Below are 13,269 nucleotides of genomic sequence, written 5' to 3'. Positions count from 1 at the left end.
CAATATTGAACAAAAATAATTGTGATAATGATTTTTACCATAATCGAGCAGCCCTACAGTAGCCTATAGCAGGCCCTACCTGTGGTGAAGGTGTCAGAGGCAGGGTCGCTGCTCATGTCTCCTCTCTTGGACACCAGGGTCACCTCGTACTCCGTGTCTGGACTCAGGCCTTCGGCCGTGTGCTGTGTCTGCGTGGGGGCCAGGTCCACGGACTTCCTGTCGGCGGGGTTGGAGGAGGGGCCGAAGGACAGGGTGATGGTGTCGATCTGGGCGACTGGCAGAGACCAGGAGATGACCGCGCTGTTGTCGGCCACATCACGCACCTCCAGCTGCCGTGGAGTGTCCAGTTCTTGGTTTAAGAAATACCGGACAAAACAGAAGTCATGAGTGAGACAGCAAAATAGGAAAATAATATGGCAAGCCAATTATCTCGACTCTTGGCCTGATTCTGGTACCCTTGAGACCATGACTCTCTTCGCAGAGAGTCTGGCCTAGATCCATTGGCAAACGGATACTTCTTGGTTTGTGGACGCTTTGAAAATCAGTTAGAGTTGAAGTTTGAAATCATTGGAGTTCAATCACTAACATTTTGGTAATGAGTCTGACGTATGTTAACCATGAGGGACACAACGATAACGATAGGCTTCAAACTTTAATGTAATCGCTCTCTGGAACACCCTCTTTTCGCTGATTGGTGCACTTGCAAGAGTAAACGAAAGTGGATCAAGGTATTCTAGACGCAGTACTGAAGGGAAAAGAAATTGAGCGGAGGTGCGTAGACAGGCAGAGTCAGGCTATAATTCTGGTGCATGTGAATGTCATCAGTGACATACTTTAAGCCTTCTTGTACATTAGCGAATGAGTAAAGAGTGATACTTTCACTACTTGTACTCTATTTCAACAGGTTATCAATGCTAGAATGCTTCTGAGCAGCAGCCACTGGGTTTCACAAAGGAGGCATTCAGAAACCATGCACAGTATCACTCAGCATGACCAAAGTCCCCCTCTCTCTCTTTGTCTGTCTTTCTCTCTCTCTCTCTCTCTCTCTCTCTCTGTCTGTCTCTCTCTCTGTTGACAAATTTCCAGGAGCAGACCAAGAAGTTTAGCAGTGAAGTAATGCATTCAGCACCGAAATGGAAAGAGAATGGCTTCTCTGCAATGCGTGCACCCACACACACCCTGTCACAGGCACGCACACACACACACGTACGAGCTGCTGTTTACATTGGCAGGTAAGTCGCTCTCAATAAATAAACGATGTCAAGCTATTTGACATGCGGGATGATGGAGAGGCCATAAAACTGAAGGCAAACCGCGTCAGAAAAACCCCTGGTTGTCACACTTGATCAAATAAAACACTTGTTATCACCCGCCGTGCTTCCCCAGAAAAGACTTCCTAAATTATCCACCTTTGCGTCCCTCCGCTCAAGGGCTGTAAATTTGGGAATCGAGGACGGAGGAGTCCCTGGTTTTTCCATCGAAAAATCCTCTTTGAGTGACATTTTATTTGGCCAAGACAGGCCTCCCTTTCCTACCCACAAGCTCTGCGATCTGTGCAATAACAAATCACTTTGTCCCACTCCATATCATCTTGGTGGATAAGCTTTATGCTAAAAAATCCTGATAACAACTTACATAACTGGGTAGCTTTGTCACTGAGAAATGGATGTCTGCAGACCACAGGCAGACTTTCATATGGACTCATTATGCCGTATTGTGATAAATATGCCTCACAAAAGCGCAGTCATTTGAGAGGATTAATAGTAGAATAATGCACACTTTCAGAGTATTAAGAATTTAGACTTTGCCTCATTAAGGCTAGTCGGAGGAGTTGAATTCAAAGCGTTTGGATCAATATGCTTCACAATGAGTGTTTGGACTGAATCACTTTAAAGCAAGAAAAAGCACTTTAAAAGCAAGAAAAAGAGTACTTTTTTTTAAAATGGCACTTACTTGTCATAACAGTCTGGGTCGTCTGAGGTCCTCTGGTGTTGTTTTTGACGACCCCGAGCGACACCTCGTATTCCTGGCCGGGTCCGAGTCCAAACTGCTCGAAGCTGGTCTGCCCCCGGTTCAGCGCATTCAAGATTTTCCCATTCTCCTCTTTCTGAAGTCGCAGAGAGAGAGAGAAAGATTAGGCAGGAGCATGCATAATTCACGCACAGGGCCCCAAGCTAATTGCTTTTATATGAATCAATATTAAAACAATGAGACACGCGAAAAACCCCTTTGCAATTTACATGTCACAGGGGTTTGTAGTCTCAACTTAACAACCCGCTTTGTTTGAAGATGTGAATTAAGTGTGAAATAAGCTCGCTACAATCCTTTAGAGTCAACAGTGAATGGAATTCCATGGCGCCCTTGCAACAGCTGCTACTTAGGGATTTCACACTGTTTAAAATCGGCATTCCTTCCACTCAATGCATTTAAACTAAATTATTCTCGAAACTGCCTCGTGAAATTAATGGCTGACAATGGTTTCCATTAACGGGGGATGGCATTAAGGTTTATTACATTGTAATAAAACATAATAACGGTTTTGTTTCGGCTTTTTTGCGCTTGCTGCAATGTGCTGGAACTTGAGTGTGTGTGTGTGGGGGGACCTCCAACATACACAATCTTGGGTGCACTGTGACCACAGGGGACATGAGTGTGAGGCGGCTATGAGGTTTTTACAGAGCACTTAGAGGAAGCAAGGGAGATATATGTGGCCTGAACCCCTGAGGAGAGCCAGCAGCCTCCCATAATAAACCTGAGTGACCTAAGACAGGCTGCAAGACACTACTGGACTGTTTTCCCGGGATTTGGCATCACAAATCATGTCCTCACTACAGCCCCATGGCAATAAACGCACAGACATCCACCAATATTCTGTATCAAGAGCTGAGAGAAAGCGCCAGCAAGATGGTAGTGGTTTATGGAATACAATTAGGACAGATATTGGAATCATCTGTCTTGTGACAAGGTAACAATTACACAGAATACTCTAGATGTCTGAGAAAATAGCATGGCGAGATATATACATTCATATGTGTCGGCCTTGCAAAATGCTAATATTGTTCTCTGGACTGCTGTTACTCTCCTCATAAAACGCAGTGGATGGTGTGGGCTCTCGACTGGTCAATTATACCAATAGATTTGCTCTCAGATACATACCCGTTTATCTAGATTTATTCAACAAACAATCAGGTCTGTGAGTGTGTGTGTGTGTGTGTGTGTGTGCAGTCACTTTGAACTGAGCATTGAAAGGGGTCTATAAAGTTTGGGCAGTGCAGAGTTGTTAAAAACAAACAGAATCTATCAACCATAGTTGGGCTGAAACCGCGGCCTGACATAACTCACAGTGTTCCTGAAGGAGAGCTCCCAGCCGTCGTGCGGAATGTCAAGCTGGTCCCACAACACCTCCACCGATGTATCTCTGACGGACTTAAACTTGAGGCCATCTGGCTGCGGGAGATCTGCACAGACAGACAGGAGTGTGTTCCAGAAAATGTTTACGCTTTATGCCAACAAAACAGATTGAGACATGATGAAAATGTGTCAATCTCCTCTCCTCTCCTCCTTGAGCAAGAGAAAAATAGATAATAAGGCGAGGAGGCACCACGCAGCTGATTCTGCGGAGGAGCGATTTCCCTGACGTGTGAACACTTCACAGCACATGCTCCGCTGCCCGGGCCGGACAGTCATCAGCGTGTTTCGGATTAGTCACACTTCCTGAATCTGAATTCCCCTCCTGCCATCCTATGGTCTCCAACTGTGTGAGAGTGACTAAGCCCTCTGACAGGTGCCGGTGGAGACATCATGCACTGTGTGCTCAGCCGATGGCTATTTCACAGTAATGGCTTAAAAAGCCGCCGTGAGGAGCTTGGGGCTCAAAACTAGCACGCTAGCACAATAAATCTTAAAACACCATAAGGAATGCAGAAACCTTAAAAAACAACAACAATGTAACTGGCACTGATCGAAGCCTGCTGGCATGGCCACTGGGCCTCATACCACACAATAACAAGGATGATAACAACAATTACGCCCTTGTGTTCAGTGGCGTTGGAATGAGGACCTACGGGTAGCTACGCGGGCACTGACTGGCACGCTCTTCTGGTTGCTCAGGACGGCGTGGACTTTGATCAAGTACTCGATGCCCGGCTCCAGGTCGTCGATGGTGGCCGCGGTGCGGTCGCCGGGCACCGTGCGCTCCAGCTGCAGGCCGCCGGGCGCCGTGGGCACGTAGGTGACCAGGTACTCCGTCACCAGCATCTCGTTGAACCAGGTGAGGTTGACCGACTCGGTGTTCACGTCCGTCACGGTCAGGTCCTTCGGAGGCGACACTGCGAGCGAAGAGAAGAGCAAGTGCAACATTAAAGTGTGTGTTCTGATCAAAGGGGCACTTCACTGGCCATTTCATGTCCTCTCTCCCCACTAGCCACCAGAACATGTGAAATCAAAGGCAGGGTTGCTATGGCAACGTGCCACCAAAGTCTCCGAGGCAATTTGCGGATGGCCCAGTGGCATGGCTTAAAGGTGAGACAGGTCTTATCTGAGGAAACTTCACAAAACGTTCTCAAACAGATTACATTATGGGACATCAGATATTATTTTCAAAATAATCCAATTTGTCTGAGATAAAAACAGCTTCTTCGTGACCGGTCCGGGAACTTAACTGCCGGACAAAAGCTGCAAGAGATTAACGCTGAATGGATGAAACAGATTTCGTTCTAATTAGTCAACCTCTTATTGAGGATCAAAATGCTTCAGGCACTTCAATGGTTTCTGGGTCCTTAAATTGAACATTTTGTCAAGTATTTTATTGTTTTAGCGGGTTTCCTTTCCTTTCCTTTCCCCTCAGCCACTAATGAACTATAAGGCAGAGGCAACGACTCCACCAGACACACATGTGGTATTGATCAGCCTCAAGGAGTCTGGGTAATTTATATACACACAAACGCTTTGAATTGGTCTTTGGTTTTCTGCATATTGCATGCATTTTCCACAGTTTCGAGAAAATAAGGCCAAGTGAAACAAAATATGTAAGGGGAACTGGTGAGAGGTTATAAAGAAGGGTTCAGAGGAGGTCAGCCACCCACGCTAGCCTTGTCCTCGTTCCCACGAGACAAACAAAGAACTCACCCAGTGAGCAATCCTCTCCGATGTAGCCCTCGTCGCAGACGCACTGTCCGTCGATGCAGCGGCCGAGCCCGTGGCAGTTGTTCAGGCAGCTGCGCTGGCCGCAGTCGTCGCCCTCGTAGCCCGCCTCGCACTGGCACGCGCCGTTGACGCAGCGGCCCCTGCCGTTGCAGTTGGCCGGGCACGTGAGCTCGGAGCAGTCGTCGCCGGCGAAGCCCTCCTGGCAGACGCAGCGTCCGTCGTCGCAGCGGCCGCGGCCCAGGCAGTCGTTGGGGCAGGCCTTCAGGCTGCAGTCCTCGCCGGTGAAGCCCTCGTCGCACACGCACTGGCCCGAGACGCAGCGCCCGCGGTCCTGGCAGTCGTTGGGGCAGCTGAGCTCGCTGCAGTCCTCGCCGGTGAAGCCGGCGTGGCACACGCACTTGCCGTCCACGCAGTCGCCGCGCCCGTAGCAGTCGGACGGGCACGTGCGCACGTTGCAGTCCTCGCCGGCGAAGCCCTCGTCGCACACGCACTGCCCGTTGACGCACCGTCCCCGGCCGCGGCAGTCGTTGGGGCAGGACAGCTCCGAGCAGTCCTCGCCCTGGAAGCCGGCGTCGCACTGGCAGCGCCCGTTGATGCACTGCCCGCGGTGGTGGCAGTTGTTGAGGCAGGCCAGCTGGCTGCAGTCCTCGCCCTGGTAGCCCGTCTCGCAGATGCACACGCCGTTGAAGCACTGGCCGCGGCCGCTGCAGTCGTTCAGGCAGGTGAGCGACGAGCAGTCCTCGCCCGTGTAGCCGGCGCTGCACACGCACTGGCCGTCCACGCAGAAGCCGCGGCCCGTGCAGTCGTTGGGGCAGGTGCGCTGGCCGCAGTCCGCGCCCGCGTAGCCCTCGTCGCACTGGCACGTGCCGTTCAGGCAGCGGCCGCGGTCGTAGCAGTCGTTGGGGCAGATGAGCTCCGAGCAGTCGAAGCCCGTCCACGGCTCCTCGCACACGCAGTCGCCGTCCACGCACTGGCCGCGGCCCAGGCAGTTGTTCAGGCAGTCCGACTCGGAGCAGCCCTTGCCGAAGTAGCCGTCCACGCAGACGCAGACGCCGCGGATGCACTCGCCGTACTTGCCGCAGTCCACCGGGCAGATCTCCAGGCTGCAGTTGTGGCCGCCGTAGCCCTCGAAGCACTGGCACTTTCCGTCCACGCAGCGGCCCTGGTCGGAGCACTCGTCGGGACACTCCGACTCGGAGCAGTTGGGTCCCTTCCAGCCGGGATCACAGACACAACCGCAGATGTCGTTGCTGAAGTTGCCATGGCCGCTGCAGTAAGGCGTTGTACCCACATTGCCTGAGAAAGAACAAGATTGGTAAGAATTACACAAGACTTAAAATCCTGAATTTGGTCGAAAAAGAGTTGATTCGGGACTTGTTTGACCTGTTTCATAGCCTTTAGATCTATGAGACCATTTAACATCGTGATATTTATATGCAATGTGACACTTATGCATATGCAATGTGCCACATTTATCATTAACTACCAAATGATACTACCAACACATGCTAAGGCAGCTTAAATAAGCAGCCTGAATGATGTCAGCTAGTGTATCCAGTGTACCAAACAATCAGCAGACTGAGAACAGCTGAGTTTGACTGTGTGGCCTGGCTGTCTGCGCTAACACTATTGACGCCAGTTCTTTTATTTGTTCACATTCAATGAATTGCTTTTATTGTTTTATTTGTATGTCGCTTTGGACAAAGGCGTCTGCCAAATAGCATAACCATAACCATAACCACAACCATAACGCTCGACCTGTCCTACCTGTGGCCTGGGCTCCACAGCAGCCTCCATCGCTGGTGCACTGCTCCCTGAGCGAGGACACCTCTCCCTCCAGCATCTCCAGGCGGCTCAGCAGGCTCTTGAGCTCGGGCATCCCGTCGGTGCAGCCGCAGGCCTGCTTGGGGATCTTGATGCGGTGGGTGAAGACGATCTGGTTCTCCGCGTCCAGCGTGTGCTCCGTCATGCGCGTCCCGGCGGGATCGTCCTTCGGCTCGAGTTCCGTGCCGCCGGGCGAGTCCAGATCCACGGAGCACAGGGAACCGGCCGGAACTTTGATGTTGTAGACGTGGTTGAAGACGACTGGCTGGCGAGGGTTCGGCAGGGTGATGTTGTCGACGGCAGGAGCTGCCAGAATTTGCCGCCGATGTCTCAGGATTTTCTTCACCAGACCACCATCATTGAGATTCAAAAGGACAGCTAAGACAAAACCGCCTAACAGTAGGCGGCTGGTTCCCATCATTACTCAGAGTCAATTTAGCCTTCGTTGTTTGATTTCTTTTGCTAATAAGGATTTAGAGCAAATCCAGTAAGACTTGGGCAGGATATCTGGAAATAAAAAAAAAAGACAAAAAAAAACAACAAAGTAAATTACAGATGTCATTATGGATTGTCTCAAGCTTTGTTTTGACATATTAAATGTTTTAGTGGCTGTGCTGCTTTAAGAGCTTCCTGTGTTCTTTGGCACGAGATGATGCCTTGCTTATCGAGCTTCATTCTTTATTGAGTAATGGTTTAAAATTGAACTTGCACTTTCGCTAAAAAGAAGCACTCCGACTTCACTCCACACAGAAAGTTTAAACATAGATATACAAACAGGCATAAAGAAACTCACTCAAAAACAGACTGTCTCTATCTATCAATGTCTTTCACTCACACACACACACACATGCTTGCCCGTACGTGTACACACACACACACACACACACACATGCCTGCATGCTTGCACGCGCACACAAACACAAAGAAAGACAGACTGACACACGCACATGCACAGACACACACACACACACACACACACACACACACATACACTTAAGCAATCCAAATCGGCTATCTCAGTCAAGAAGGGACAGTGCAGTTTCACTTAATGAAAGGCCATAGAATAGATTCACTGTGAGCTTCACCTCTTGTGCCTCTCACCATATGCTACAGTCCACAGCCTTACAATCAACTGCTGTAATGACCATTCTTCCCTTATAGGAACAAAGGGCCCTGGTAATGCCCTGTATAATCATGCTGTTAGGACAAGCGCTCCAAACCACTGGTTTTCACTCTGAAGTGGACATTAAAAGGTGAAACCCTGTGCCTCCTCCTGACCTTTCCAGCACCACTGACCACAACAAAGGATTCTTCGCTGCAGACATTTCAGACTTCTGGTTTGCGCATTTCTGGAACGTCCACTAGACAACACTGCCCAAACATATTTCCATGCCTGTCCCAGTAGTTGATGTCTATATATCCGCTGGAAATCACTTTCATTGTTTGTTTGGGAATCCCTGGTGATAACCAGTGGCATCTGTGATACATTAGCGGTTCTTGGGTTGGAGGTTTGGTTCTTGGCTCCACAGCTAAAGCAATGCCGGTCAGTTAAAGTGAAGGACATAAATCAACATGAGCTCTAAAGCTGTTGACAGCTAAGCACACAAAAGGCATTTATAATGAAAGGCTCCGGTCAGGATTTTTCTCATATCGCTGACCTCGTCAGTTAACAGCTTTACAACCGCCCTTGTTGCGGCATAAAAAAAAGACATTTACTGAAGTTGACCTCCAAGTTAATAGCAAATCAAATGAAACATCAGCGTGGACATAATGTATGTTGGCACTTTAATAGTGCACCAGTTAACACTTCTAACACGCCTAATATGCAGTTGCGATCACGTGTTGATAGTGATACGGTTTGGCACCATAGTGTTGGTGCAGGTGCCTTCATTCTGTTGTGCAGCTTGCTTCCTTTAAAAGTTGTTTTATTCTAAATCGTCAGGGTATTAAATTAATAAATGGCCGTTTCAAATTCAAAATATTAATGCTGTCTCAACAGCCTGATATATACCAGGCTATTAAAGAAAAGGTCCCAGCAGTAGTGGCCATATTTGTCTAGTTTAGAGAGTCTCTCTGCAACCGCACTGCTCTTTAGCACAAACTCCTCTGTACACAAACGAAGCCTCGCCAGACGCACAAGACGGCTTTTGTGTGGGAATATTAGCAATTAGTGGTGGCTCTCATCAAATGCTGCCCTTTACCGAAGATGACTTCATATCTGGAAGATCAGAGATCTATAATTTGTGGGAGATGGATCCAGCCCAGTGGGCTAGCTCGTCCTCGGCTCGCCCGCCGCCGTGGGAAAAGCTTTCTGGAGCTGGCGCTGCGACCCGGCTCTTACCGCAGTCGTCCAGCGGGGAGGGCGCACAGGCCGTCTCCGAAAAAGAGACAGAGTTCCTCAGATGAGCTCCCACACTCAGTTTATTTTTTTTCATTGCTTTCTGTCTGGTTAAAAATGTATCCAACTGGATATCGAATGCCACTCGACAAAAGCTGAGAACAACGGCCACGTGTTGGACGGCCTCGCTGGCAGCACCCTTTGTTTTCCACTGAGTTACTCAATAGTGACCCCAAGCGCGCTCCCACCGCTTCAGACAGTCGCAGAGTGTGAATTTAGCGTCCAGGAAAGCATACGCGCACGAAGAAGAAGAGGAAAAAAGAAAATCGCCTCCTCGAGTGGAAATGTTGATCTTTTCCACATGTTGATATTCTGCAGAGCTGCGCGGGTCTGGTGATGACGCCTGACCTGTTGAGAACCGTTCCATTCTCAAGTTAGCGCCGAGAGAGACCTCCAAAGTGTAAAAACAGGGAGCATGCGAACATCAGTCAAGAGCAAACAGCCCTAACCAATACAAACACATGGAGATCAGTCTCTCAGTCTCTCAGTCGAGACCCACAGGCGAGAAGTGGGTTAATTAGAAGTTCGGAAAAAATTTTTGACGCAGCTCCGTGAGTCGGTGAGGCCTGTGGGGACAGAAAGCTACCCGGTGTGTACCCTGGGAATGACCCATGCCGTGCCTGCAGCCTTCGGCACGCCGTCTGCCCGCCCTGTAATGAGGTCCCCTGTGAGCGCGCCTGTAATTAGCCCAGCCGGATCACCTTCCCTGAACTGATCATTACGCTGATGGACACACACACACTCCCCTCCCTCTGCCAGGTATGTCTCAGTCATATACACACACACACAGACACACACATATGCGCACACACACACACACACACACACACATAGACAGACAGATAGACACACACACAGACACAGACACACACACACACACTACCACCACCTGGACACCTCATTGCTGCCGTGAGGTCTGGGGCAATAAAAGAGCCCATTGATTTAGAGTGCGAAAGCTGATGGAAGTGACAGGACGTCCAACTGTCACTTACGGACAAGATGGCAGTCACGCCACTCTATTTCTGACCGGATGTCATGCAGTTAATGAGATGGTAGAGGTAAACCTCTTCTGGGCTGCTGTAGAGCTACACTATGGTCTGGAGGAAGGGATGCTTTGTGGCTTTGTGTGGTGCGGTAGCTCGTCGGCCAGTGCTGAGCTAAACCACACACGACGACGGTCATGAATTGTTAACCATTGACAAAACCTACAAGCTGGACCTCACACTGAGATGGGAATATACCACTGACAGAGAGAAAGACGGAACGAGTGTGTGTGTGTGTGTGTGTGTGTGTGGGGGGGGGGGGGGGGGGGGTACTTAGTATCATAGTGCTGGAGGATTCATTCCGTCTTGTTAATTAGCGTAATTACAGTGTCTGCCCCTCTGACATAATGGAATAATAACATGAGTAAACATAAAATCAAGTAACTTTTAGGTTTGGAACACAGCAAAAGTTATTTCGGGCTATATGGCAGTGACCAACGGTTTCGTCCCACACAAGCCATTTCAAAGTCATTTGAGAACGTTCTAGAAAGTGCCTCTCTCTTCTCACAACTCTTATGTAATTGAATTGGACAGCACACTGTCCGAAGGCATATTTTAATTCATTTCCTTGCTTTTTTCCATCTTTATCCATCACTTGAAAGTAAACACGTTGCCTTCTGTGTTTAGTCCCAAAAGACAATCCCTCTCTCTCTCTGTCAGACATTTCCATTTGTTTGCGATAGCACGACAATATGGGGCGGAGAAAAAGAGAAAGAGCGAACGGCAGGGAAATAAAGAAGGAGCGAAGCAATTCTTTTTGCATCCAAGAAAGAGATAGGGAAAATAATTGTGTTGACTGATACTCTCTCTGAGACTCCGCATCGGTTTTCGCAGGCGTAGGTTATGCGAGGCTGTCCAGAAGTACCTGCAAATGTGATTTTGATGCTGTCTGGGTTCTAGCTTCGGGAAGATAGTTAAAGGACACGTGTTAACGTACTTGGGTTTTTTTAAATGCCCTGACTGCTAGGGCTTTAGTGGACATTCCTGCCTTTAACGGTCAGTCCAAAAGTTGTCCTCCATCACATCAGTGACTGGGCAGGGAGAGGAGGAGAGGGAGGCGCAGACAGGATAAAGACCCTGGCACACAGTGCGGCTCCGAAGGGGCGACACAGTCTACTGGGCACACACACCACGCCTCTCTAGTAGTTCTGGACTATTAGTGCCTTTGTCTGGGACAGCTTATGGCCCTGTGGTGTTTTATGAAATGTGAACAGACGAATTTACACTTCTTGACAGACCAAAAGGGTTCCCCTGAGTGAAAAGCCTGCTACCTTTTCATTGGTGGCCATCGGATTCAAAGTGGTTTGAGATTCCAATGATGGCCTGACTGCAGATTTGGACAGCATAAAAATTTGATTACTCAACTCATATGGAAAACTTAAAGTTCCGCAAGACTTGTGGTTTGGTGAAACTGGTCAATTTTTGATTAATAATTTATAGTATCATATAGGACTTTGAGGACAATTAATAGCCTGTGACGGTGTCGTAGTTCTCAATCCCTCAGCTCTCCACATGCATTCTCGATTACGGAAATTGAAGCCAGAAATCCCAGCTGGACACAGGCTTGACTGATGACAGCCGTCTTGGCTCCTAACGGGACCTTTTATATGGCTTTGTAGTGTCAGAAGTCTATACCATACTTGTCTAAACGCATCCCATCACATTAAACAGATTTATGATGAAAGTGAAACTGAAGGCAATGGAAAGCCTTCATTAAGCCTGTGTAATTGCCTAGAAATTGCATACTGTAATGACTGTTGGAGCTGGTTTAGGTCTGTGACAGCATGCCGATCATGTCTTTTTTTGTACAAAAAACTCATAATTTTGAAGTCCATTTTTATTATGGGGATCCAGGTAGCAAGAACTTTGATGTAAGCTGATGTTTGATGCCAGAAATGCACCAACCCCTTGATGAGGAATTTTATCGATTTTACACATCCCTGTCCATCAAACTACAAAGCAAAGCATCAGTGGTGCTTTTACATTCTCAAACATTCTCCTGGCAACATCTGACTCCTCGTTACCACTCCCTTCTTTCCATAACCTGCAGCAAGCCCCTGAGGTTCAGACCGATCCCGCTGCTTTGGCTTCGAGTCTCCCAGCAGGAAACAAAACCAAAAGAAAACTAGCTACTAGCTAATCCCCATCTTATGCTGATGTTGACGCTCTTGATGAAGTTATCTAAACTGTGCTGAAAGCTCGGCTCCTAGGTTCATGACAGGAACACAGCTGGAGCTGCTGTCTGTGAAGGCTGCCGAGCCTGGGTTCAATAATACATCTGAGGGGGGGTGTGTCAGCGGTGGACTGACCTGGGTTCAGCCCCTTGTGATGTTTCCGGGGGTCGTCTTTTTACACCTGAGAGAGAGGGGCTCCTGACTGATTTTCATGAGGGGGCAGACCAAAGCCTTTACAAGACTGACCTACGCAGTTCAAGCCAGGACCTTACAGACTGCTTAGAAAGGGAAGAGGGTTGTGGGGGTAGTCGATGTCTTAGTCAGTCTCTGGACAACGAGAGAGAAAGAAGGATGGTAGTGTTGAAGGCCGATTGATCTATACGCGATAATGACTGCAGAATCATGTTGAAAAAAAAGCAAGAACCCAGACCAAAGAGAATACCACCTTCTTGATCTATCTGTTTACCTCCTCCTGCACTCCTCTCATCTCCACACATCTTTACCTCCCCCCTAAACTGTTAAAAAGCGCCGCGGCGGTGGTGAGTCGCTAGGCCAGCTTTAGGTTTCACAAGACTTTCCGCACACATCTGGCGAGAGGTAACATAAAGGTGTCCTATGGATGATGGCTTTACGAGTCACCCTCACCAAATGGGCCTAATGACCTAATCCAACTGGCTTGCTCACA

General features: G+C 48.7%; 1 protein-coding gene across 2 annotated transcripts in view; it reads right to left on the bottom strand.

Annotated features, from left to right (window-relative positions):
• tnca (tenascin Ca) overlaps nucleotides 1-7,400 on the bottom strand; it is a 29,311-nt gene extending 21,911 nt beyond the window's left edge. For both annotated transcript variants that reach the window (XM_062554017.1, XM_062554018.1), the window contains exons 1-6: nucleotides 6,913-7,400; nucleotides 5,128-6,441; nucleotides 4,065-4,328; nucleotides 3,343-3,458; nucleotides 1,954-2,107; nucleotides 80-349 (exon numbers count right to left, since the gene is read on the bottom strand). In XM_062554017.1, coding sequence (XP_062410001.1) covers nucleotides 80-349; nucleotides 1,954-2,107; nucleotides 3,343-3,458; nucleotides 4,065-4,328; nucleotides 5,128-6,441; nucleotides 6,913-7,390 — 2,596 coding nt within the window. In that variant the 5' untranslated portion in view covers nucleotides 7,391-7,400. The remainder of the gene's footprint in view (nucleotides 1-79; nucleotides 350-1,953; nucleotides 2,108-3,342; nucleotides 3,459-4,064; nucleotides 4,329-5,127; nucleotides 6,442-6,912) is intronic.
• Nucleotides 7,401-13,269: the final 5,869 nt, after the last annotated feature.

The sequence above is a fragment of the Sardina pilchardus genome, chromosome 14, assembly GCF_963854185.1.
Source record: "Sardina pilchardus chromosome 14, fSarPil1.1, whole genome shotgun sequence".
NCBI classification, from domain to species: Eukaryota; Metazoa; Chordata; class Actinopteri; order Clupeiformes; family Clupeidae; genus Sardina; species Sardina pilchardus.
This window is presented reverse-complemented; position numbering and strand designations above follow the sequence as displayed.